Raw genomic sequence first — 24,257 nt, 5'->3', positions numbered from 1 at the left:
AGATGGAGGCAAATCGGTGATAAAATCCATGGAGATATGGGTCCAAGGTCTCTGGGGAATGGGCAAGGAACGTAGTAAGCCCGCAGGTCGGGACCTAGGGGTCTTGGACCTAGCACAAACCTCACAAGCGGCGACGTAAGCCCTAACGTCTTTAGGCAACCCAGGCCACCAATAGTTTCTGGTAATGAGGTGTTTGGTACCCAAGATGCCAGGATGACCAGATAGTGCGGAGTCATGGTTTTCCCTGAGTACCCTTAGCCGGTATTGCAGGGGGACAAACAGTTTGTCCCCAGGGAGGTTCCCGGGAGCTGAACCTTGATCAGCCGCGATGTCAGAAGCTAAATCAGAATCAGTGGCAGAAACGATTATACCAGGGGGTAAAATACAAGCAGGATCCTTCTCGGAAGGAGGATTGGCCATGAAACTACGTGACAGTGCATCAGCCTTAATATTTTTGGACCCAGCCCTATAGGTAACCAAGAAATTTAATCTGGTAAAGAATAGTGCCCAACGAGCTTGTCTAGGATTAAGCCTCCGGGCAGATTCTAGGAAAACCAGATTCTTGTGGTCAGTAAGGACCGTTACCTGGTGTCTGGCCCCCTCCAGGAAGCGACGCCACTCTTCAAAAGCCCATTTAATGGCTAAAAGTTCGCGGTTGCCAATATCATAGTTACTCTCCGTGGGCGAAAACTTCCTAGAGAAGTAAGCACAGGGGCGGAGATGGGTGAGGGAGCTGGTACCCTGGGACAAGACGGCCCCCACTCCCACCTCGGAAGCGTCAACCTCCACAATAAATGGCTCCCTTTGGTTGGGCTGAACCAGCACGGGGGCAAAGATAAAGCACTTCTTGAGGGTCTCAAAAGCCTGGACGGCCTCAGGGGGCCAATGGAGGACATCAGCACCCTTGCGAGTAAGGTCCGTAAGAGGCTTAGCGATGACCGAGAAGTTGGCAATAAATCTCCTGTAATATTTAGCGAACCCCAAAAAACACTGTGGCGCCTTCAGGGAGGCAGGTTGGACCCATTCCGCCACAGCCTGAACCTTGGCAGGGTCCATGCGGAATTCCTGAGGAGTGAGGATTTGACCTAAAAATGGTATCTCCTGTACCCCAAACACACATTTTTCGGTCTTCGCAAACAGATTATTTTCCCGGAGGACCTGGAGGAACTTCCTGACATGCTCCACGTGGGAGGACCAGTCCTTGGAAAACACCAGTATGTCATCAAGGTACACTACAAGAAAATTACCCAGGTAATCTCTCAGGATTTCATTAATAAAATTCTGGAAGACGGCAGGGGCATTACACAACCCAAAGGGCATGACCAGGTATTCGAAATGACCTTCGGGTGTGTTGAACGCAGTTTTCCACTCATCCCCCTCTTTGATGCGGATAAGGTTATATGCCCCCCGTAGATCGAACTTAGAAAACCATTGGGCCCCCTGAACCTGATTAAAAAGATCTGGAATCAAAGGAAGGGGATACTGGTTCCTTACGGTGACCTTATTCAGGTTCCGATAATCAATGCACAGCCTAAGACCACCATCCTTCTTCCCCACGAAGAAGAAGCCAGCACCTACAGGAGAAGTCGAGGGGCGAATGAAACCCTTGGCCAGGCATTCTTGGATATACTCCCTTATAGCTTCACGTTCAGGACATGAAAGATTAAATATCCTACCCTTAGGAAGCTTGGCACCAGGCACCAAATCGATGGCGCAATCGTAATCTCTATGTGGGGGCAACACCTCGGAGGCCTCCTTAGAAAACACATCAGCGAAGTCCTGAACAAACTCAGGAAGCGTGTTTACCTCCTCCCGGGGAGAAATAGAGTTAACCGAAAGACATGACATCAGGCATTCACTACCCCATTTGGTGAGATCCCCAGTATTCCAATCAAACGTGGGATTATGCAGCTGCAACCAGGGAAGACCTAATACCAGATCGGACGATAATCCCTGCATCACCAGTACAGAGCACTGCTCCAAATGCATGGAGCCAACAAGGAGTTCAAAAACAGGAGTATGCTGAGTAAAATAACCATTAGCAAGAGGAGTGGAGTCGATACCCACTACCGGGATAGGATAAGGCAAATCAATAAAAGGCATTTTTAGAGATATAGCAAATTCCACAGACATGATATTAGCAGATGAGCCAGAATCCACGAAGGCACTGCCCGTGGCAGACCGGCCAGCAAACGAGACCTGAAAGGGAAGCAAAATTTTATTGCGTTTCACATTAACGGGAAATACCTGTGCGCCCAAGTGACCTCCCCGATGATCACTAAGGCGCGGAAGTTTTCCGGCTGTTTATTCTTGCGCCTGGGACAGGTGTTCAGTAGATGCTTGTCGTCCCCACAGTAGAAGCAGAGACCATTCTTCCTGCGAAACTCTCTACGTCTCGAGGGGACATGGAGGCCCCGAGTTGCATAGGTACCTCCGAGTCCTCCGTGGAAGAGCGAGGAGACGGGACCTCGGGGGGAATCGCAGAGAAGTCAGAGGGGAACACATTGAAACGTTCAAGCTGACGTTCCCTGAGACGTCGGTCAAGTCGTACTGCTAGGGCCATAACCTGGTCTAGGGAGTCAGAAGAGGGGTAGCTAACCAGCAGATCCTTCAGGGCGTCAGATAATCCTAACCTAAACTGGCACCTTAGGGCCGGGTCGTTCCACCGAGAAGCTACGCACCACTTCCTAAAATCAGAACAGTATTCCTCAACAGGTCTCCTACCCTGACGTAAGGTCACCAGCTGACTCTCGGCTAAGGCAGTCCTGTCAGTCTCGTCGTAAATGAGTCCGAGGGCAGAGAAAAAACTATCAACGGAGGAAAGTTCAGGGGCGTCAGGAGCCAAGGAGAAGGCCCACTCTTGGGGCCCTTCCTGGAGTCGGGATATAATGATACCCACCCGCTGGTTCTCGGAACCTGAGGAGTGAGGTTTTAGGCGGAAATAAAGTCTGCAACTCTCCCGGAAGGAGAGAAAAGTCTTACGGTCCCTTGAGAACCGGTCAGGTAACTTGAGGTCGGGTTCTAGAGGTGAGGTGAGGGGTACTACTAAGGCAGCGTCACCCTGGTTGACCCTCTGAGCCAGGGCCTGGACCTGTAGGGAGAGGCCCTGCATCTGCTGGGTCAGGGTCTCAAGGGGGTCCATGATAGCGTCAGCGTAGGAGAAATGGTAGACTAGGTATGGCCTTGTTATTATGTAATGACAGGAAGGAGGTGAAGGGAACAAGTGAGCCCTAATCTACCCACCGCCCTGTCCCTGCCTACTTGCAACGACCCGCCTTAGGCGACGGGGTACAACTTGGCGGCGGTCCCTACGCTGTCTAAGTGCAAGGGAGTACAAACAGGGAACACGCAAGGGAAGGGGCAGTAGCCCACGGAACGCCGCGAGGAAACGGAGCGGTGAATGAGTCAGTCAGGATCAGGATGAAGTGGAGTATACCAACGAGAGCACGGAGCAGGAAGCAAGCCAGGGGCAAAGCGAAGCAGGATAAACGGAAGTGAAGAAAGGCAGAAGCACGGCAGAAGCAGGCTGGAGCAAGGCAGCAGTGGGGCCAGGAATCCAAGAAGAATAACAAGCACTGAGGAAGAGAACACGGCAGGTATAAATGGACAGGGGGCGGAGCTAACTCCGACTGACCAGGCCGCGATAGGCTCTCCCACTCCTGAGCCTGCCACCCTGGTTGGTGGGAGCCGGTGTCAGTCTAAGAGGTCTGGCCTCAGGTGTCGACTGATTAATCCCGGGAGTATACCCAGACGTAGTACCTGGCAGATCCTTTACACCTGGTCTTATGAATTACATTTTCTTTTACGTCATGTGAACGGCCAGTTGCGTGTTCCTCGCTTACCTGGGGAACAGATATTACCAGTATTCACTGTGAGAAGAAATTAAGCTGGCGGAGCCAGTGTGATGTTCGGGACAATGTTCTGCTGGGAAACCATGGGTCCTGGCAATCATGTGGATGTTACTTTGATACATACCACCCACCAAAATATCTTTGCAGACCAAGTACACTACTTCATGACAATGGTATTCCATAACAACAGTGGCCTCTTTCAGCAGGATAATGCATCCTATTACACTTCAAAAATTGTTCGAATGGTTTGAGGAACATGGCAAAGGGTTCAAGTAGTTGACTTGGCCTCCAAATTTCCCAGATCTCAATCCGATCGTCACGTTGTAGTCAGTTACATACAGACAAATTACCATTACATAGGGTATGTGCGCCGAGTGTAAATTTGCACTTTACAACTTCTAACCATGTTTTAATACACGTTCTTACCTCATATATTTATAGCTTTCAGTTTCTAGTGTCCATCTTGTCTGAAAGAAGTGTTAACACCCTATCTCGATGTCTTATTTGTCCTTGATTCTCTTTTAGGGAACAACCGGATATCCCAAAGGAGCAACTCTGAGCCACCACAACATTGTAAATAATGCAGCTATGGTAGGCATAAGGATGGGTTACAACTGGAAGAAGGTGAGAAGGAGTAAATACAATTTAGACAATTGTCTCTACACTCATCAACAGACTTCAATGTTTTTCTTATTGATCCCAAGGGAGTCCGGGTGGCACTTCCTGTGCCTCTGTACCACTGCATGGGATCTGTTTTAGGCAGTCTGGTGATGGCTGTGTATGGTCCAACGGTGGTTTTTCCATCTCCAAGCTTTGACGCTCGAGCTCTATTGCAGGCCATTTCACAGGAGAAGTACCGTATATTTATTTTCTGTCTTATCCATTTGTATATGTGTATTCGGTTTATTTGTGTACAAGTGTTAGTGTTACAGTCTGTCGCTTTATATACTATATCTGTCCTTAAAGTTAATGTTCACTTTCAATACCATTTTGTTTTTTATTTATCCAAATAGGTTAAAATGTATATGCTAATTAATTTCTTTATAGCAGCCGGAGCTTTGTTCTTCTGATACAAATAGGAGACATACATTTAAAATGCTGGCTGCCTAGAAGGAGGGGGCTTATTGCATACTGTTATACATGGAAATTACCAATAGCACAGTATGCAGTAACTTCCCTCTAGTGGTGGCTGCAGGAAGCCAGAATATGAATTTATTAAAGTGCACTCCCAATTATCAAAAAAATTTTATAGTGCAGAATTTTCAATAAAAATAGTTTTTCTACATATCTTGTTAAAGTGTACCTATACTTTCAAAAAACGTTTGACATGTCAGAAGTTTTGCTCGGTGGGGGTCAGAGCACTGAAACCCCCACTAATCACTGAAATGAAGCAGCAGAAGCGCTCAGGTGAGCACTGTGACGATTCATTTCTGGTCGGCCTTCCTCAGAAAGCCGAGCGAGCAGTGTATGGGCTCAATAGAAAGTCTGAGTCTGCTCACCTGGCTTTCCGAGGAAAGCTGAGAAGAAACAAAGCGGTACAGCACTCGCCTGAACGCTTTTGCCACTTCATTTTAGCGATCGGTGAGGGGCTCAGTGCTCGTATCCCCACTGATCAAAACTTCTGACATGTCACTATGACATGACAGAAGTTTATTGAAAGTGTAGGTACACCGCTTTTAAATAGCAGCATGGACTGGCTGCGGTCCGTGCTCGAAACTGTGTAGTAGGTTCCAGTCTTCCGTATGGGAGCCAGCGCTGTAGAATGTAATGTGACCCTAGAGTGCTGGCTTCTGTATTTGAGACAGGAACCCAGGAGACAGAGCAGTTCACTCTGTTTTCTACTGCAGAGTTACGAGTAGCCCGGACCGCGGCCAGTGTGTGCTGTTATTTAGGAGCGAAATCTGCTTAACAAGTCATATAGAAAAATAGTTATTTTGCTTAAAGGGGTTGTCCACTACCGCACAACTGATAACCTATCCATAGGTCATCAGTGTATGATCGGTGCAGGTCCGACACCCGGACCCCACACCGATCATCTGCTCTGTCTGCGTCTGGGCACCAGAGGTCCATGCTGGAAGCAGTTGGCTCCGGCCATGGAATAGCGGCCAATCTGCAGTACTGCAGATCTGCTCCTATTCAAGTGAATAGTAGCAAAACTGCAGCACGACCGCTATGCAGTGTACGGAGCCAACTGCTACTGGCTCTGTTCACTGCATACTGTGCAATAACGTCCGGTGCCCGCAAACAGCCGTAGCAACTGATCGGTGTGGGGTCCTGGTGTCGGACCCGCACCGATCATATACTGATGACCTATCCGGTGGATAGATTATTAGTTCTCCGGTAGTGGAAAACCCCTTTAATCCTGCAATATAATTGTTTTTCTATATAATTGGAGGCACACTTTACATTTTTGTCTATGCACCGGATTTGGTGCTTTATATCAGACAAAGAAAGCTCTGACTGCTAAATCACAGAATTTTGGCCTTAAAATTACATGATGATAAAAGATGGAGATTCACTTTATGCAATACTGTCTCTTAATTTCTTAACATCTGTCTAAATGCAAATTACCTTTCAATTTATACTATTTGTGTATAATATTTCTATCAATGCCTCTTTGAATAAACCTTAGTAAGCATTTGCCGTTAATATGAAAGCTACCTGTCTACTGTATCAGAATTTTCACTTGTGGCTCTTAATGTCCTACAGATGCACTGTGATGTACGGAACTCCTACAATGTATATAGATCTTTTGGGACAGCCAGACTTTGAATCTCATATTCCTACTCTCACCTCCGGTATGTGGTTGATCTGGTTGCGGATTTCCACTTATAACTAGAATGCATTTTCTTCACCATTCACATAAAACACCCGGCCAAAAGAACGTGGGAGTTTGCAGACTGTTTGTCTCTGAGGTATTTGTGGGGTCCATGTGTGTGGAACAGCGCCTGGTATTTCATGCATGTGTTTTCTTTGGAAAAAATGAATACATACTCATCATCATGGTTTCCCCCTCCCCCCCCCCCCCCCACCAGCGACTAAAGCAGCTCCATCCAAAATACATTGTTTCCCTATAGCTTCATTAACTACTAAAAAGCTATGTACACCTTTAAAATGTTGTTTTGTTTTTTTTATCAGCGTGTTTGGTGCAACTTTCTAATTACTTTTTGTTCAAAATTATTTTAACTTTTTGAGATGCTGCTGCTTTGTATCCTGTATACAGAGCAGCTGTATCTAGCGCTGAATCCTGTATCCGCCAGGTCAGCGGCACTGACGGGTTTAGGGACAGTGGGTCGTGCGTGTCTCTGACACTCAGTATCAACCTGTTATTTATCACATATAAGTTATGAACTTAGATGTGATCGGTAGCAACTCTATCCTGCATGTCTGAGACCCGCAGGACCCGCTAACACAGAACCTGACAGTCCCGCTGACCTGACGGATACAGGTTTCAGCGCTAGATACAGGATACAAAGCAGCTGTATCTCAGAAAGTAAAAGTATTTAAAAAGTTGCACCACACACACTGATACACATTTTTTTTATTTAAAAAAAAACGTTAACCATAGCCTTTAACTTTTTTGCGGTTTTTAATGTTAAACCTTTTTTTTTTTTTTACAAGACACATCAATTACTAGTAATAAAAATGAATGTCTTATATAAAAGATCAGATTCATACTTGTTTTGCTGCAGTTTTACTGCAGCATTTTTATTTTTTTGTGAAAAAACTGCAGATTAAGGGTAAGTTCACACGTAGCGTAAATACTGCGAATGTTCCACAGCAGATTGTAGCAGCAGACTGGATAAGATTGTAGCAGCAGACCGGATGAGATTGTAGCAGCAGACCGGATGAGATTGTAGCAGCAGACTGGATGAGATTGTAGCAGCAGAGTGGATGAGATTGTAGCAGCAGAGTGGATGAGATTGTAGCAGCAGAGTGGATGAGATTGCAGCAGCAGACCGGATGAGATTGCAGCAGCAGACCGGATGAGATTGCAGCAGCAGACCGGATGAGATTGCAGCAGCAGACCGGATGAGATTGCAGCAGCAGACCGGATGAGATTGCAGCAGCAGACCGGATGAGATTGTAGCAACAGACCGGATGAGATTGTAGCAGCAGACCGGATGAGATTGTAGCAGCAGACTGGATGAGATTGTAGCAGCAGAGTGGATGAGATTGTAGCAGCAGACTGGATGAGATTGTAGCAGCAGAGTGGATGAGATTGCAGCAGCAGAGTGGATGAGATTGCAGCAGCAGACCGGATGAGATTGCAGCAGCAGACCGGATGAGATTGCAGCAGCAGACCGGATGAGATTGCAGCAGCAGACCGGATGAGATTGCAGCAGCAGACCGGATGAGATTGCAGCAGCAGACCGGATGAGATTGCAGCAGCAGACCGGATGAGATTGTAGCAGCAGACCGGATGAGATTGTAGCAACAGACCGGATGAGATTGTAGCAGCAGACCGGATGAGATTGTAGCAGCAGAGTGGATGAGATTGTAGCAGCAGACTGGATGAGATTGTAGCAGCAGAGTGGATGAGATTGTAGCAGCAGACTGGATGAGATTGTAGCAGCAGAGTGGATGAGATTGTAGCAGCAGACTGGATGAGATTGTAGCAGCAGATTGGATGAGATTGTAGCAGCAGACTGGATGAGATTGTAGCAGCAGACTGGATGAGATTGTAGCAGCAGACTGGATGAGATTGTAGCAGCAGACTGGATGAGATTGTAGCAGCAGACTGGATGAGATTGTAGCAGCAGAGTGGATGAGAGTTGAACAAATCTCATCCACAGGCTGCGTCAACGATGAGCAGAAAAACGCTCAGAAATTTACCTGCGGAAAGCCAATGTATCGGAGTACGGGCTCATAGACTTTCTATTGAGTCCGCACACTGATACATTTATTTACGGAAAAAGCCAAACAGACACGAAGCGGCTGAGCGCTCACATGAGCACTTCAGCTGCTTCGTTCTAGCGATTGGTGGGGGTCTCAGTTCTCGGACTTCTGATATGTCAGAAGTTTGTCAAACGTTTAGCTACACTTTAATATTTTAGCTGTGAATTAAACCATATAGTCCCAGGAATGTTACACTGTCAGCTTCAGACAAGGTTGTTATCTGTGGCCTAACCTCATGGGACCTCTTGTGGTTGAGCCCTGTTATCCAGGCAGAACCTGGGTCACCAAAGAATCCTTTAGAGAATACTATAAACATGAATTTTTATAGTGAGATTTAGCATTACTACTGCCCCTCTGGGTTTGGTGAGATGGGAATACACTTTTTAGAATTCTTGACTTGGTCCAGGTCAGTCGGTTGTTGTCATCTCTGGTTTTACTAAGCACAATTTTTAAGAACTAGGAATGGGAACGGCAACAAAACTAGCCCCATATAAATTGTTTATAACCATTATTGCAGGAGTGATTGCCGGGTCCATTGCACCTCCTGAGATTGTGAAGAAATTTGCCACCGAGACTGCTATGAGAAATATTCTGGTGAGTTGGTTATACATATTTTTAATATAATGTTTTCTTACATCAAAATATAAAAGCCTTTTAGAACTTTTTACTGTTTTTTCCCATTTAAACACACTTACACAATATTGTTTGGATATGCCATAAATGTTTTGTCAGCAAGGATCTGACTACTGCAACTCCCACAATCCTGAGAACAGGGATGCCCAATCCCCTATTCTTGACAGAGAGATGGCAGCAGTCACAAGCCATTATAGTGAATGTGAGGTAAGGAAACAGCCAAGCCATTATAGTGAATGTGAGGTAAGGAAACAGCCAAGCCATTATAGTGAATGTGATTTAAGGAAACAGCCATGCACATTCACCTGGCTGATTCTGGACCTGCCATTCACCATAATGGAGAGTAACCATGGATACATGCCCACCTTTCTGCCAGGTATAAGGGATCCTGTTTTTAGATATGTGGGGGTTCCAGCAGTCACACCCAGTTTCATCAAATATTTTTGGCATATCCTATGGAGATGCCATATACTGTGTGTGTGTCCTATAATAAGTTAAAAAAAAACATAATTGTATAATACAATTTTACATGTAATACTTCGGGATTGAGCTAGAAGAATAATTTTTTAAATATCCACAAAAAATAAAAAGTAAATCTTTTAATAAAGTAAATGTGTTAATAAATTCAGAACTGGACCACTGACCCCCTTCCCCATATGAGAACCCTTTGGAACAATCTGTTATTTTAATCTTTGTAGTGTATTTGCTTTTTTAGCAGCCAATTTGGGGCTGTTTGCAGTTCTGCGTTCTGCAAACTTTTAGTTCACTGGCCGCAGGCGACCTAACAGCAAGAAGATGCCATGTCTGGATATCCCATAGAGAAGAGTTGAACATCATTTAGAGAACTGCTTTTTAAATTTACTGTACAGACCTTACCCAGTTAATTCTACTAGGTTACCATCCACTTGGGACTACAGGTAGTAAACGTGGCTGGGGACATTATTACAGTAGCTGTTTTGTAAACCAAGTGTTATTTTAGGTTCATTGGTTAATGTAACGCATCTGGGGATGCACATTGTTTATGGACTAGAAGTATTCGGCCAGCACCAGTCGTAGTATTGATATAGCTTATACATGGGCAGGCGCTGGGCATTTTTCGGACCACCCTGATTTCACTGTATGTCATTTATTTATAAGAGATACAAGAAGCAATGGATGTTTTTCTCTGTACTGCTTGAAAATGTATAATCCTACAGAAGGTATTTAAATGTTGTAAATATTAAAGCAGATCTGTCATATATTTATTCGGCCCTGTATGTGGGCAGCAGAAAGAAGTGACAGACACGATCATTTCAGAATTAAGAAACATATGAAAGTGACCCTCCGGTCCCAGGACAACGTTTTAAATATAATAGGGTATATGGAGTAGTATCACCTGGTACACTCCAGTTGTGCCCCTCTACAGTGGATCTGCCGTTTTAGGTTCCCCTCTGTGCTGTCCCAAAATGGCTTAGACTATGAGTCTGAGACACTCCCACTGTTCGCGGATTGGCCAGAGCTGCTCACGTGACCATTTCTGTCCAATCCGTGAACAGAGGGAGAAGCGCTGTGGCAATTTTGAGACAGAGGGGTTTCTAAAATGGTGGATCCACAGTAGAGAGGCACATCTGGAGGGCACCAGGTAATATTACTCCATATACCCCATCACATTTATAATTTTGGGGGGTCATTTTAAGAATTGGCAAAGCTGCAAAAGATTTTGTGTAGATTTTAAGTAGGGCATGTTATAAAAAGCAGAATTACTGCCATGTTAATGACTTGTAGAATCTGTAGAACAGGACAGGCAGAGAAACCATGCTATAAGCGGCTTTATAACAGCTTGTAGTCTGTCTCATTCCCAGCTACTGTAATGAGTGTTGGAGCAAACAAGTAATGGGACATGTTGTAGATAGACAGCTAGAATTTTTTTTTAAAAACTATAGGTAAGAAATATCAGAAAAATACCTTTTGATGTTTTTGTTTTTTTAATATATTTGTGTCAGTCAGAATATTTTTACATACACCTGCTTCCCATAATATAGAAATATATTTTATTTCTAATAACGCAAAGAGAACCAGTAAGAAAAGACATCTTGTAACATTTAACATGCACGTAACATGAGTAGAAGATGGAAAAAAAAACTGTTTAAAATTTAAATTCACTCAACTTTTGTTTTCTGTTGTGTTAAACAGCTCTATACTTTACAGACCACATATGCTATATATATATTTGTAAGGTAACTCACAGTACATCATATAGCTGTGTAGCACCCTTACATGTATGGGTTCTCAAGTCAGTTTTTCAATCAAAGTTAAAGGGGTTGTCCACTTTTTATTTTTGCTATGAATTTATTTATAGAATAGGAAATCATTCAGATTTCTAATATACATGTATTTAAAATTCTGCTCACATACCTTTCTTATACCAGTGTAGTTGTGTCTAAAAATAAAAAAATGGTATAGCCCACGGATTTGTCCATAGAAATGCACCCATAGGATAACTGAATGGACAGTCATGTGACCCACATCATGTGACCACTGGCATTCAGGTATCACTGTCGAGGGATATAGCGGGTGAATAATAGGTTATTGAGGAGCAGAAGTTATAAAGTATTTCTACCTACAGCAACATCTCATCATCACATCCGTCAGTGTGTGTGAGGAGCAGATCTTACATTCTTCTCCGTCTCGTCCCGTCCGTGTGTGTGTATATGTGTGTGTGTATATATGTGTGTGTGTGTGTGTGTGTGTGTGTGTGTATATATGTGTGTGTGTGTGTGTGTGTGTGTGTCTGTGTATATGTATGTGTGTGTGTGTGTATATGTGTGTGTGTGTGTATATATGTGTGTGTGTGTGTGTGTGTGTCTGTGTATATGTATGTGTGTGTGTGTATATGTGTGTGTGTGTGTATATATGTGTGTGTGTATATATGTGTGTGTGTGTATATGTGTATATATGTGTGTGTGTTTGTATGTGTGTGTGCGTGTGCGTGTGTGTGTGTATATGTATGTGTGTGTATATATGTGTGTGTGTGTATATATATATATGTGTGTGTGTGTGTGTGTTGGTAACATGACTGACGCCATGTTCAGTCCTATTTAGCTTATAGATACATTACACAGGACTAATCTGGGCTATACCATTCTACTGTGACAGGGGCCTCATGCGCTACAAGAAATGTATGTGAGCAGAATTTCTAATACATGTATATTATAAAACTGTATGAATTCCTATTCTAAAAATGAGTAAAACAAACTGGATAACCCCTTTAATAACAAAAATGGTGTAGAGGAGATCAATAGTTGTTGGACATGAATTGTGTTACTTATAATTGTATTATAGTGTAGTTGCAGTATATATGGCGCACATATGCCAGCACTATTATATTCTCTATATATAATTATTAGCAGTTAAAACTTTACGTTTGCCACATGAATGCTTGAGTTTGCTAGAATCATTCAACCGTAATAAATGCCTAAATGTTTATATATTGTATAACATGAATGCAGAACACGTACGTGTACATACCTAGTAGACCACATGATTAGAAGTGCAATGGCGGTTAGCTGATCACATGATTACATGCATACGGGATGGTGCGGCTTGCAGATTCACAATGGCAGATGTAGACATACGCGATGGCTCGAATCAAAGGGGGAATCGCTCCTAGAAGGTCCTACAGGTCAGTAGTTTGCAGGTCAACAGCATCACAGTTACCCAGACTGTCCATCAGGTGCCTGTTTAATTGGTACAGTTAAAAGAAGTTTAGTAACTACATATATTTGTCAATTTTCTTTCACTTAGCCATGCAGGTGCTACTAGACATGGTTTGTTATATTGACAGTGGTATGACCAGTTTGGATTGCTGCATACATGCTATATTGGGGCCTTAAAGGAATGTGGCCCACAAAATTATGAAAATATTTTTCTTTATAAATTGTATTTTTCAACAATACATTGGGGGCCGGAATAATGGTGTTTTGACATTATTGGAGACAGAACATAGCAGACATAGCAGTCCCACCAAGGTTGGCCTTAAAACCTGAGGGGCACAATGGCACCTCTGCTACATAAGAAGATACCTGTTTTTTGAATTACATATAGTAGGTGGGGAGATTTGCATTGGGGTCCAAGAGCTTCAAGTTACTCAAGAGCATTGGGGTCCAAGAGCTTCAAAGAAATTAAAGGGTTATTCCCATCACACAGAGTGATGGCATATCGCTAGGATATGCCATCACTTTGCGATCGATGGGGGTTCAACTATCGGCACTTTCCGGCCACTCGCTGTGCAGGAAACGGCAACACAGCTGCATTCAAGTGGAGCGCCGCTGCGCGGTATAAAAGTAGGGAGGGAATGCAGGATTGGTATGGGTCCCGGTAGTCAGACACCCATCAATTGCAAGGTGATGGCATATCCAAGGGATATTCCATCACGTTGTGTGATGGGAATTACCGCCAATACTCCTTTTTATAGCGGTCATTAAGGGACCTTATGCCACAGCGCCGCCTTTTTTACGGTGCTCTGTCATATGTCAGGAATGAGTGCCCCATGACGGTTAGAGTGGGTGCCCGGATGTCTAATAGCAGTCGGCTCATGCTCTAGCGGCTCTATCTGATCCCAACCGTTTAATCCCTCCCTTAGATGCCGCGGTCAATAGTTGTTTCAGAGGAAGATGGCTCCTTCTGTCTCCTCATCGGTCCCCCGGAATGCGATTACTGGGGACCAATGGTTTCCATGCCAAATGGGGGGAGCCCACTAGGTCTACCATCTGTGTATGAATAGGAATCAGTTTTACACTTATAGGCATAATACACTGCAATACAGAAGTATTCCACTGTACTGTAAATGTGATGAAACTATTACATAGTAAAATCCTATAGTGTGACTAAAATTAACCCCTTGAAGTCACAGCCAGCTTTGGCCTTGTGTAGACAGCCCATTTTTTTCAAAACTGACATGCCACTTTATGTGGTAATAACTTTCGAATGGTTTTACTTATCCAAGCGATTCTGAGGTTTTCTCGTGACACATTGTACTTTATGTTAGAGGTAGAATTTGGTCGATATTTGTGAAAAACATTTTTTTACATTTTCTGCTTGTAAGATAAATAGTAATACCGCACAAAATAGTTACTTGTTCACATTTCCTATATGTCTACTTTAAGTTGGCTTCATTTTTTTGAACGTCCTCTTTATTTTTCTAGTACGTTACAAGACATCAATTTCTCACATTTTCAAGAAAATTTCCAAAACCTATTTCTTAGGGACCAGTTCAGTTCTGAAGTGACTTTGATAAAAGCCTTTTTATGGGAAAAGAGGCGATTTTTGTTTCTTTAACTTGAAACTTTTGTTTTCTTTTTGTACAACATTTTTCTTAATTTTTTTCCTTTTTTTTTGTCCCACTAGGTGACTTGAAGGTCTGCACCTACATAGTGCAATGCATTAGAAGAACGGTCAGTGTCACACTGACAGCAAGTCTATTAGGTCCTGCCTTTGGCGGTGCCTAAAAGGCTTTTGTACTTGGCATACAAGGAGGCCATTGTTAGGCCTCCAGTTGCCTAAGCAACCATTGGCAACCCCGCGATCGCGTCATGTGGGTGCCGATCGGCTTCAAACCACGTAGATGCAGCGGTGGCTTTTGACCTTGGCATCTAAGGAGTTAGTTTACAGCAGGGTGTCAGCTGTAATATACAGCTGACACCCGTTAATGACGGCACGGGCTCAACTCTTCGAGCCCACGCCATCCCAATCATGTGCAGTTACGTGGGATGGCACTAAGATATAAGCGCCCACAACATAACTATGTGATTGCGCGGCAAGAGGTTAAAAAAAAAAGTTCCTAACAAAAAATCCCAAGGAAAAAAAAGTAATTTTTTTTATGTTTTATTATGAAACATTTTTTTTAATTTTTTTAAAAAGCTACACATAATTGGTATTGCCGCATCCGTAACGACCAGAACGATAAAACGCCGTAAAACAATACCAGAATCGCGGTTTTCTGTTTCTCCCAGCTTTGAGAAAACACAATCAACAATAAAAACGTGATATGTACCCCAAAATGAAAACTACAAGTCGTCCTTCAAAAAAATAAGCCCTCATATAGCTACATTGACAAAAAAAAAAAAAGTTATGACTCTTAGAGTTTTGTGGCGACAAAAGTGCTTTTATTTTGCAAAAGTAGTAAAACATATAAACAAATATAAATTTGGAATCGCCGTAATCGTACAGACCCAGGGAATAGTTAGTATGTTATTTATACCACATGACAAATGTCTTAAATTTAACCCCTTCCAGATATCCGTCGTGTATATATATATATATCATGCCCCGAATGTCGGATTTGTTATTTTTTTTTCCATTCCCCCCCTTAAAAAGGTAATAAAAGTTAATCAGTAAGTTATATGTAGATTCACTGAAGTGATAAATGAGTAAAATATAACTTTATTTTATAACTCTCTAAAAACAGGGGTACAATCACCACTGCCGCTGACATCTATGCGAGCATGCTTCCGTGGTGCACAGCAGAATATCTGCTGTTGAACTAATATCTCTGGCATCCCGGCCAGAGTGACCAAGCTACAGACCCCTGATGATAAGTATAGAAACGCGTAGGGTCGGTTGTTATGAGGAATTTTAGCATAGGGATCAATAGCATTGTTGTATACCTTAGCATTAGGAGTTTCCGGTGCGGTTGTCACGGACTCTAGTGTGGTTTGGGGTCAAAACTATTGTTATGCCCATGTTTAAATGCTGATTCCGGTTTGATATCTTTATAATATACCCAGTCATAGAGGGTCCACAAACTGAATCAGGACTCGGTATTTATTGTTTAATACGTTTTTAATACACACGGTGGGGCTTTTTCACGGTGGTGATTGTACCCCTGTTTTTAGAGAGTTATAAAATAAAGTTATATTTTACTCATTTATCACTTCAGTGAATCTACTAAATTTTCTTTATTGTGGGAGCACAATTATATGCATCATTTAATACAGTGAATAGTAAGTTATATGTACCCCAAAATGGTGCCATTAAAAAACACAACTCGCCCTGCAAAAAATAAGCCCTTACACAGCTACGTCGATGGAAAAATAAAAATGTTGCAGGATTTGGAATGCAACGATTGAAAGACATTAAAGGAGTTGTCCCAGAATCGACAATTGTCACAGGATTGGTGTTAAATGTCTGATAGCTGGGGCCCCACCACTGGGAGCCACCACCAATCCCAAGATCGGCAGTCCCGAACCCTTAGATCCACCTCACTGCATTCAAAATTTAATTTAGGCAGATTAGGTTATCCGGCTTTGAGACAGTCTATCAGATCTGAATGCAGACCTGATAATAGATAGGACAGATATAATGCACAGTAGTACTACAAGACTAAGCATGCTAGATAGGAATGCTGTCCACAAAGCCTAGTGATATATACCGCTGCCTCTTTGATACTTATATGTTTGTATGTTCATAATTTTTTCACTACAGAACATGTGATGTTTCATATTTTATTCAAGCTTAATAAAAGCTAAGTTTTATAATTAATACTTCCTCTATATTATACTAGACTTTTAATGGAGCGGCAGCGCACATGTTCGACCGTCGCTCTATTCAATGCCCTCCTCAATGCTGATGAACAGTGAGGAGTAACAGGGGGTTAGGGGCCCCCATTCTCACGAGCGGTGGGACCCCCAGCAATCAGACAATTATCACCTATCCTTTAAGGCCCATAATAGGCTGGTCGCTAAAGGGTTAAGCTTATTTAGTTGGGAAAACAATATGAAGTAATTTGCATGGATAAATATATCCATGTAAAAAACTAGGGGCCATTGAACAGTTTTATTTATTGAGTATTTTTATAAATCAATTTAAAGACAGAAGAAGATCCTTTATCAAAGATAAGAATTTAAAAACAGGTTACGGTCTTCTCTCATGGCTGTTGGAAAAAACTGTAATTAATATAAAATATGGAGATAATTTTGATTCAGGAAAAATAACTGACTTATGTCGGGTTGAAAAAAAATTCCCTTAGGCCCCATGCACACGACCGTAGAATTTGTTCGTAATTGTGGACCGTAATTACAGTCCACAATTACAGACCAATTCACTTCTATGGACTACGGACACCTTGCCGTATATTTGTGGGAAGGTGTCCGGCCCGTAGAAAGCTTCCGCAAAAGATAGGACATGTCCTATCTTTTCCTTTTTACGGACTGTGCACCTATACTTTGTATGGGAACACGGGCCGAAAATGTGGGTGGCGGTCCGGGGCCGCCAGTGACTGGCTGTTCCCGTTATCACGGACCGTGATTACGGGCATGGCCGTGTACGTGAGGCCTTAGAGAAGACAACATTGCCCAGATGTTTTTGTTTTTTTCTTACTCTAGCTGAAATAGTTAGAGCTTTGAGAAGTTAATGAAAAACTTTTCTCAACATATAGCGCTAATGCTAACAAAAACTCGCCACATACCATTTTATCTGGCTGTCTTCTGAACATTCAGTCGAGATACCTCTTTAATGACGGTCTCCCTTTCGAGATTTCTTAGTTGGTTGTTTACAGCCACGGAAAACTCCTATGTCTCTTATTTGTTGTCCACGGTATTGGGCTGGGCTTGCGCAAGTGGCATCTGGGCGGGAACGGCTACTGTCCATCCATCTGTTTTCAAATAAATAGCGTCAAGTTTGGATTTGAGTTTTGAGAATTATGGTATTTTAAAAAACACATGCATCTCAAGCAGACCCACCTTCTTACAGCTGCCAGTTGGCAGGAACAATGCCAAGGATTAATTGCCAGTGTTAAATTTTGCATGGTAGAAAATGGGGTGTTGGCAGGAAGCTGGCTTAGCTTGTTTCCTTCAATATTAAGCGTCTTCAAGGTTGTAACTCCAACAAAAGCTTTTTCTGAAAACTAAACCAAAAATGTGTGGGTTTGGCTACTAGTTGAGGAACAAACATTCCAACTCTTCCCTGTTCATTACAAATGTCCACATTCTTCCCTCCAACTCTCACCCACTCCTTGGGCTCCCAACCATCTCCTGCCTTCAATATGAATCTCACTGGAAATGTCCACCTTTGATTGAAGTGCCCTGTGATCTTATTCAGAAGCTCCATGTAAACTTTGACATATTTGGAGTTAGAAAGGGAAATAGTCATACACCAACCGGCCCATTCATAATTGGTGGATCTCTCCTTCCCTGACATAGCAAGTTATGGAATTCGTCAACTTCTACTGAGAGCTACTTTATGTTCTCCAATTTTTTTACTAGTCTGAAATGTGCCATGCCGATCCCCTCCTCCTAACCTTGGAGTCACAGACAGGGATTGCTTTGTGAATCACAGAGAGACATCTTGTCAATAAACAGACTGTTATTGAGGATAAAGAAATATCCTTTCCTTACCGGTATGGAGGAGAGTTTTTAGTTTGATAGTTTAAGCTTAACTATTTCATGACATCTTAGTATGTCGTTCGGCATATGTTTCTCTCTGCTTATATGTTGTATCCAAATGCTTTTGAAACCCATGTAAAGGGCCTGGAATAAAATGATGTAATGCTAACATAAGTCAGTAATTAATTCCACAATAACATCTTAATGCTAAGTACCCACCTTCTCCAGGCCCATGTGGTCCAGGGACAGAGACTCCATGTATCGGCCAAAAGACTGGAAGGCATAGTCAGGGATAACTTTGATTGGATTTCGGGATATCTTGAAATCTTCCACTACCCTCAGCTTGCTAATGGCAGCTAGTGGGTAACTACTCAGTTGGTTCCCCTCTATATGGAAAATGGCAAGATTTTCCACTTCATCCAAAGATCCTGGATGCAGTATTGTGATCTCATTCTCAGATAGGTACAGCCACCGCAAGTCTTTGGCACCAGTAAAAGTCCCCACTTTCAGTTCACGCACCTTGTTGTTGTTCATTTGAAAGATGAAAAGATTGAAAAGTGGTGACAAGAGTCCTTTGGGTACCTCGAGGATTTTGTTGTGATCCATGTATAAATAAGTGAGATCAGACAGTTCATCAAAGGCATCGGCACCTATCACACTGATATCATTGTGGGATAGATAGAGATAGACGAGTTTCTTAAGACCTCGAAATGCCCCATTTGAAACCTCTCGAATTTGACAGTGCTGCAGGTGCAGAGACACCAGACCTTTAATTTCTTTGAACGAATTAGGAACTAGAACTGGGAAGAAATTTTTCTGTAAGTTTAGCAGACGAGTTTGCTCTGATATCTTTGGAAGCTTAGTTAAGCCTGCGCTGTAACAAATCACGTGTTGCAGGTCTCCTCCGTGACAGTGACAGTTTGTGGGGCATGCCTTCAGAATGGGGCATGCAGTAGCTAGTACGCTTAGGAGGAGAAAGAAACTGAGGTGTTCCATAGCGAGCACAGAGGAATGGCAGTGTGAGCAAGACCTGCACACACAGACCTATTTATATCTTATTAAAAAAAAAAACAGACAGCGGCCAAACCGTTATGTGGAGGAGGCAGATTTTGGGAGGCGAGTGTGAAGTTAACCCACTATGAGAAGCAGAATGTGAACATTATAAATCCCAAGGTAGTGAACTGAGAAGTACCTGTTAAAAGTAGTAATCTTCAAGAGGCAGAAAAATGTTAGCACTGCATAGCGAACAACATTCAGAGTTTGTTCCTTCCCACCGTTTCCTCTGGATATCTGATCTCGGGTCTGCTCTTTACCTCAAATGTGTTAGGCTTCGTTCACATCTGCGTCAGGGGTTCATGGTTTCCGTCTGAGCTTTTACATCGGGAACCCATGAACGGAATCCAAACAAAAACCATAGATTTCCGTTTGCATCACCATTGATTTAATTGGTGACAGATCCGGTGCAAATGGTTTCCATTAGTCACCGTTAGGGTTACATCGTTTTGGTTTCTGGGTTCTGTTTGTTTCCGTTTCTGGGTTCCCCTAATGGAACGCTCAGACAGAACCCATGAACGGAGCCCTGATGCAGATGTGAACGAAGCCTTAGCCTTGTAGAAAAAATATACGATCACAGCATTTATTTTTTTTCACGGCACATTTACAGATATCATAGTACATAGAATTGTACTAGCGACAAAATAACAAGTACAAACATAGGTGCACCCAGGCTTTCTGTCTCCATATACTGGATGTAATTTCTATGGACACATGTATGGCTGTAGGCATGATAGAAATATCTAGAAAACATATAATAGTTTCTACAAAGTCAGACCTAAATTTGGTCTTTACCCTTTATAAAGCAGATCTTTTATTTTTTACCTAAAGCTACTGCCTGTGGGGTCTTTCTTGGTTTTATTTTCGACCCTGATTTTAAGAGGATACTGGTAACATCACCAATCACCATTTTAGATGTAACATATTTTTTATTTATTGTTTAAAGGGTATGTACACTCTTGAACCATTGTTTTTTTTCTATTACTGAAATAGATCTAAAATTAAAAATGAACTGACGTTGCAATGAATCTTGTTAAAAAATAATTCTTCCGTTTTGTGTACCTAATCTTTGCAGAACTATGTGTCTCCATGGTTACGGACCACAAATAAATGGTGTATACTCTGATCCTGCAGACTCTGTCACTGCTTTTTTCTAACCTACAGACAGTAGAAGAGGGGGCTGCGGGAAGAGAGTAAGGATCAGACTACACACAGTTTTTGTTTGTAGTGCTAATTTCAAAGTGGTTATCTCACTACGACAACCCCGTTTTCCAATGATTTCCGATGATTGCCACATGTCCGGCTTCACATAGCTTATATTTCCAAGGGAATTTGCAAACGGTCACAAAATATAGTATTACATGCTGGCCATTCAAATAAATGGGTGACCATGTAATACATGGCTGGGCTGAGTCCGCCGGAGCGGGAGCCGCTATTTGTATGCGGCTCTCCACTCTGGCTAATGGGGGGGGGGGGGGGGGAGTGCCAATAAGGAGATGTGGAGAAGAGTTGTCTTCATCTGTATGATTATTTTTTTCTGGGTTTTCTTTAAAACGCGCGGAAGAAAATGCACCAGAACTGCAAACTGTGACTAGTGCTTTATAGATAAATGTTTAAAAGGATTGTGCCCCCAAAAAAATGTCCATGGGATTTACGGAAAAAGCGTAGCTCAGCAAGCTCGGCTGTTTTCAGAATTCACATCCACTTTTGCACTTATTCTCCAGCTTGATGCAGGGGGACCCCCACTTGGGAGACAGGTATGGGTCCCAGAAGTAGGGACAGCATCTATCAGATATTTATGGCATATCCTGCAGGATGAATACAAAGGGTTTATTCCATTACAGCATCTTGAACATGAGGTTGTTTCTCAGAGACAGTAATGACTTCCTATGTAGATGCCCATGGTTCTGTATGTTCAGTTTGGTAAAATCGCTTGGGGGCTGGGTGTTACATCTACAATGGGTACAATATGTCCATCTGAACGAGGCCTAGGTCTAAGATAGACAGTAAAATCAGTCGTTTTTACATATCCAGCAAGGACAACCCCATACCTTTCTGCAGTCCCCTCGGCTGTGGGAAGATGCCGATACCTGTACACATTTTTTAGGAAAAATATAGTTATACAGTATTACGAGGCATGCACTCTCATGTTTTCTGTCTGATGGGGTGACTCCTGATTGTGGGACCCCTCTATGACATTCATATGCCTTAATAGAGCATCTTGACAGAGGTTGTCCTGCCCCGAAATCCCTTTAATGAATTCAGACAGAAAGCAAACTTTTTATAAATACATCTTTATTTGAAAGATACTTGTTTTCATGGTGATGGAACTCAGCACAGTAGACTGACAGAAGGACCTGATGCATTGCGAGTACCCTGGCAAGAACTCCTCATGATGTTTTTGTAGGACCTGGACATTGCCAATGCTCAGCCAGCAGGAGACACTTTCTTGGCAAGAGGAGTATTTATATTCTCTATTAAAGGCAGTTTGTGGGCTGACTGTCTGGTTCTCAGTGTTTAGATGACTGGCTCAGTGATTCTCTTTTTTTATGTTGACTTATCATTTTAGTGAGAATAAATTGCATATAGTTCAGAACTTATACCTGCTGTGACTTCATGATCCGAGCAATGTTTCTGTCGGTCTACGTGCTTCAAAGGCTATGTACACCTTTGAAAACGTTTGTTTGTTTTTAATAAAAATGTCTATCAGTGTGATTGGTGCAACTTTGTAATTTATTTTTTATTAAAAATTATATTAACTTTTTGCGATGCTGCTGCTTTGTATCCTCTATACAGAGCAGCTGTATCTAGTGCTGAAACCTGTATCCGTCTAGTCAGCGAGACTGACGGGTTCAGTGAATGCAGGTCCTGTGTGTCCCTGACATGCAGGATCCACCTGTTATTAATCAGATCTAAATTAGGAACTTAGATGTGATCGGTAACCGCTCGATCCGGCATATCAGAGACACGCAGGACCCGCTTGTCACTGAACCCGTCAGTCCCACTGATACACATTTTTATTAAAACAAAAAACAAAAACTTTTTCAAAGCTGTGCATAGCCTTTAATAGGCATGAAGATTTGGTTGGCTCAACTTGATAGCGCGCTCGTGTCTCCCACAGTAGTATCTCGATAGGTAGAGGAGACCGGCACCAGCTCGTTTCTAAATATATATCTTCTTTACTAAATTCAGATAAAAAAGAACTAGATGCCGCATCAATCTAAGAGATAAAGAACCATGTCGGCCCAAAACGCGTCAGCCAAGTTCTATTTCTCTTAGAATGATACGGTATCATATCGTTATTTATCTGGATTTAATAAAGAAGATATATTTTTAGAAACGAGCTGGGGTCAATTTCCTCTACTTTTTGGGAAGTTACTACATGTTTTAATACCCAACTGCCTCTTCTGTCTCTAGTTTGACCCAAATCATATTACATAAATCCTGCTCATCTTACAGTCTGGCAGCTTAAAGGTGTTTTGGAAAATCCATTAGACCTCTCGTGAAGCTGCCACATGTCTCTTGCTTATGAGACAAAGGAGGGGCATCTGGAAAGCATCCAGGAATAGGTATTTGGAGAGTAAGAGAGCAACCCATGAAATATGCACAAATACAGTCCCGGGACAGACTGTTAACCCTTGCAAGTCAGAACTGTTTTGGTCTCAAAACTGTTCTCTTTCTTTAGTTTCATGATCATGTCTACACAATAATGTCCTTGTGTTGTTATTATTATTATTATTTATTACAGGTTGGATATGGCACAACAGAAAACAGCCCAGTGACTTTTGCAGGCTTTCTCTATGACGAGCTTTTTCGAAGATGTAACACTGTAGGCCATGTTATGCCCCATACTGAGGTGAGGCTGTGTCCACACGCTTAAACATGCCATCCATGTCTGATGCTTCCCTATACTAACAATTATTCTTCCTTTAAGGCAAAAATAGTAGACACCAACACAGGCATGATAGTCCCATTGAATACCCCCGGTGAGTTGCAGATTCGAAGTTACTGTGTGATGTTGAACTACTGGGAAGATGAACAAAAGACCAGAGAGACAATTACCCCAGATAAATGGTACAAAACTGGGTGAGTGATGACAGCCGTATTACTATTAAATTAGAGGACCTTTTAATATAATTTTACAGTTTAGGGTCTATCCACACTGCGTTTGCAAAGTATGTCGGAGGTAAATACGTTGGAATTATTTCCCAACGTATACCTCCTACGGATTTCATTCTAATGGAATCTGACGCCCAGGGGCTCCCATGTTTTAAAAGCTGTATGCCGTGCTATATACGTTTTTTTTTTTTTGCGGGATGCCTTTGTTTTGGAATATTGCAAGGTGTAGCAATGTTTACCAATCTGATGGAAATGACACTGTTTTGGCCTCTGTCGGGTAAAAATATTACGAGTATTACTAAGGCTTCATGCACACTTCAGTCTTTTCCTTCAGGGTGCTATC

At 42.5% G+C, this 24,257-nt stretch overlaps 2 protein-coding genes across 2 annotated transcripts in view; one reads left to right on the top strand and one right to left on the bottom strand.

Moving 5' to 3' along the window:
* Window positions 1-24,257, top strand: part of ACSF2 (acyl-CoA synthetase family member 2) — an 87,169-nt gene that overhangs the window by 59,093 nt on the left and 3,819 nt on the right. The window contains exons 7-12 of the mRNA XM_075845064.1: window positions 4,377-4,475; window positions 4,556-4,704; window positions 6,561-6,649; window positions 9,268-9,344; window positions 23,544-23,651; window positions 23,730-23,881. Of these exons, the coding sequence (XP_075701179.1) occupies window positions 4,377-4,475; window positions 4,556-4,704; window positions 6,561-6,649; window positions 9,268-9,344; window positions 23,544-23,651; window positions 23,730-23,881 (674 nt within the window). The remainder of the gene's footprint in view (window positions 1-4,376; window positions 4,476-4,555; window positions 4,705-6,560; window positions 6,650-9,267; window positions 9,345-23,543; window positions 23,652-23,729; window positions 23,882-24,257) is intronic.
* CHAD (chondroadherin) lies at window positions 12,095-20,007 on the bottom strand. The gene is made up of 4 exons (XM_075846583.1): window positions 18,962-20,007; window positions 18,101-18,264; window positions 17,827-18,012; window positions 12,095-13,099 (listed from the first exon to the last, which is right to left on the bottom strand). The coding sequence occupies exons 1-3, from the start codon at window positions 19,736-19,738 to the stop codon at window positions 17,871-17,873; spliced, it is 1,083 nt and encodes a 360-aa protein (XP_075702698.1). The 5' UTR covers window positions 19,739-20,007; the 3' UTR covers window positions 12,095-13,099; window positions 17,827-17,870.

The sequence above is a fragment of the Rhinoderma darwinii genome, chromosome 13, assembly GCF_050947455.1.
Source record: "Rhinoderma darwinii isolate aRhiDar2 chromosome 13, aRhiDar2.hap1, whole genome shotgun sequence".
In the NCBI taxonomy this organism is placed as follows: Eukaryota; Metazoa; Chordata; class Amphibia; order Anura; family Rhinodermatidae; genus Rhinoderma; species Rhinoderma darwinii.
This window is presented reverse-complemented; position numbering and strand designations above follow the sequence as displayed.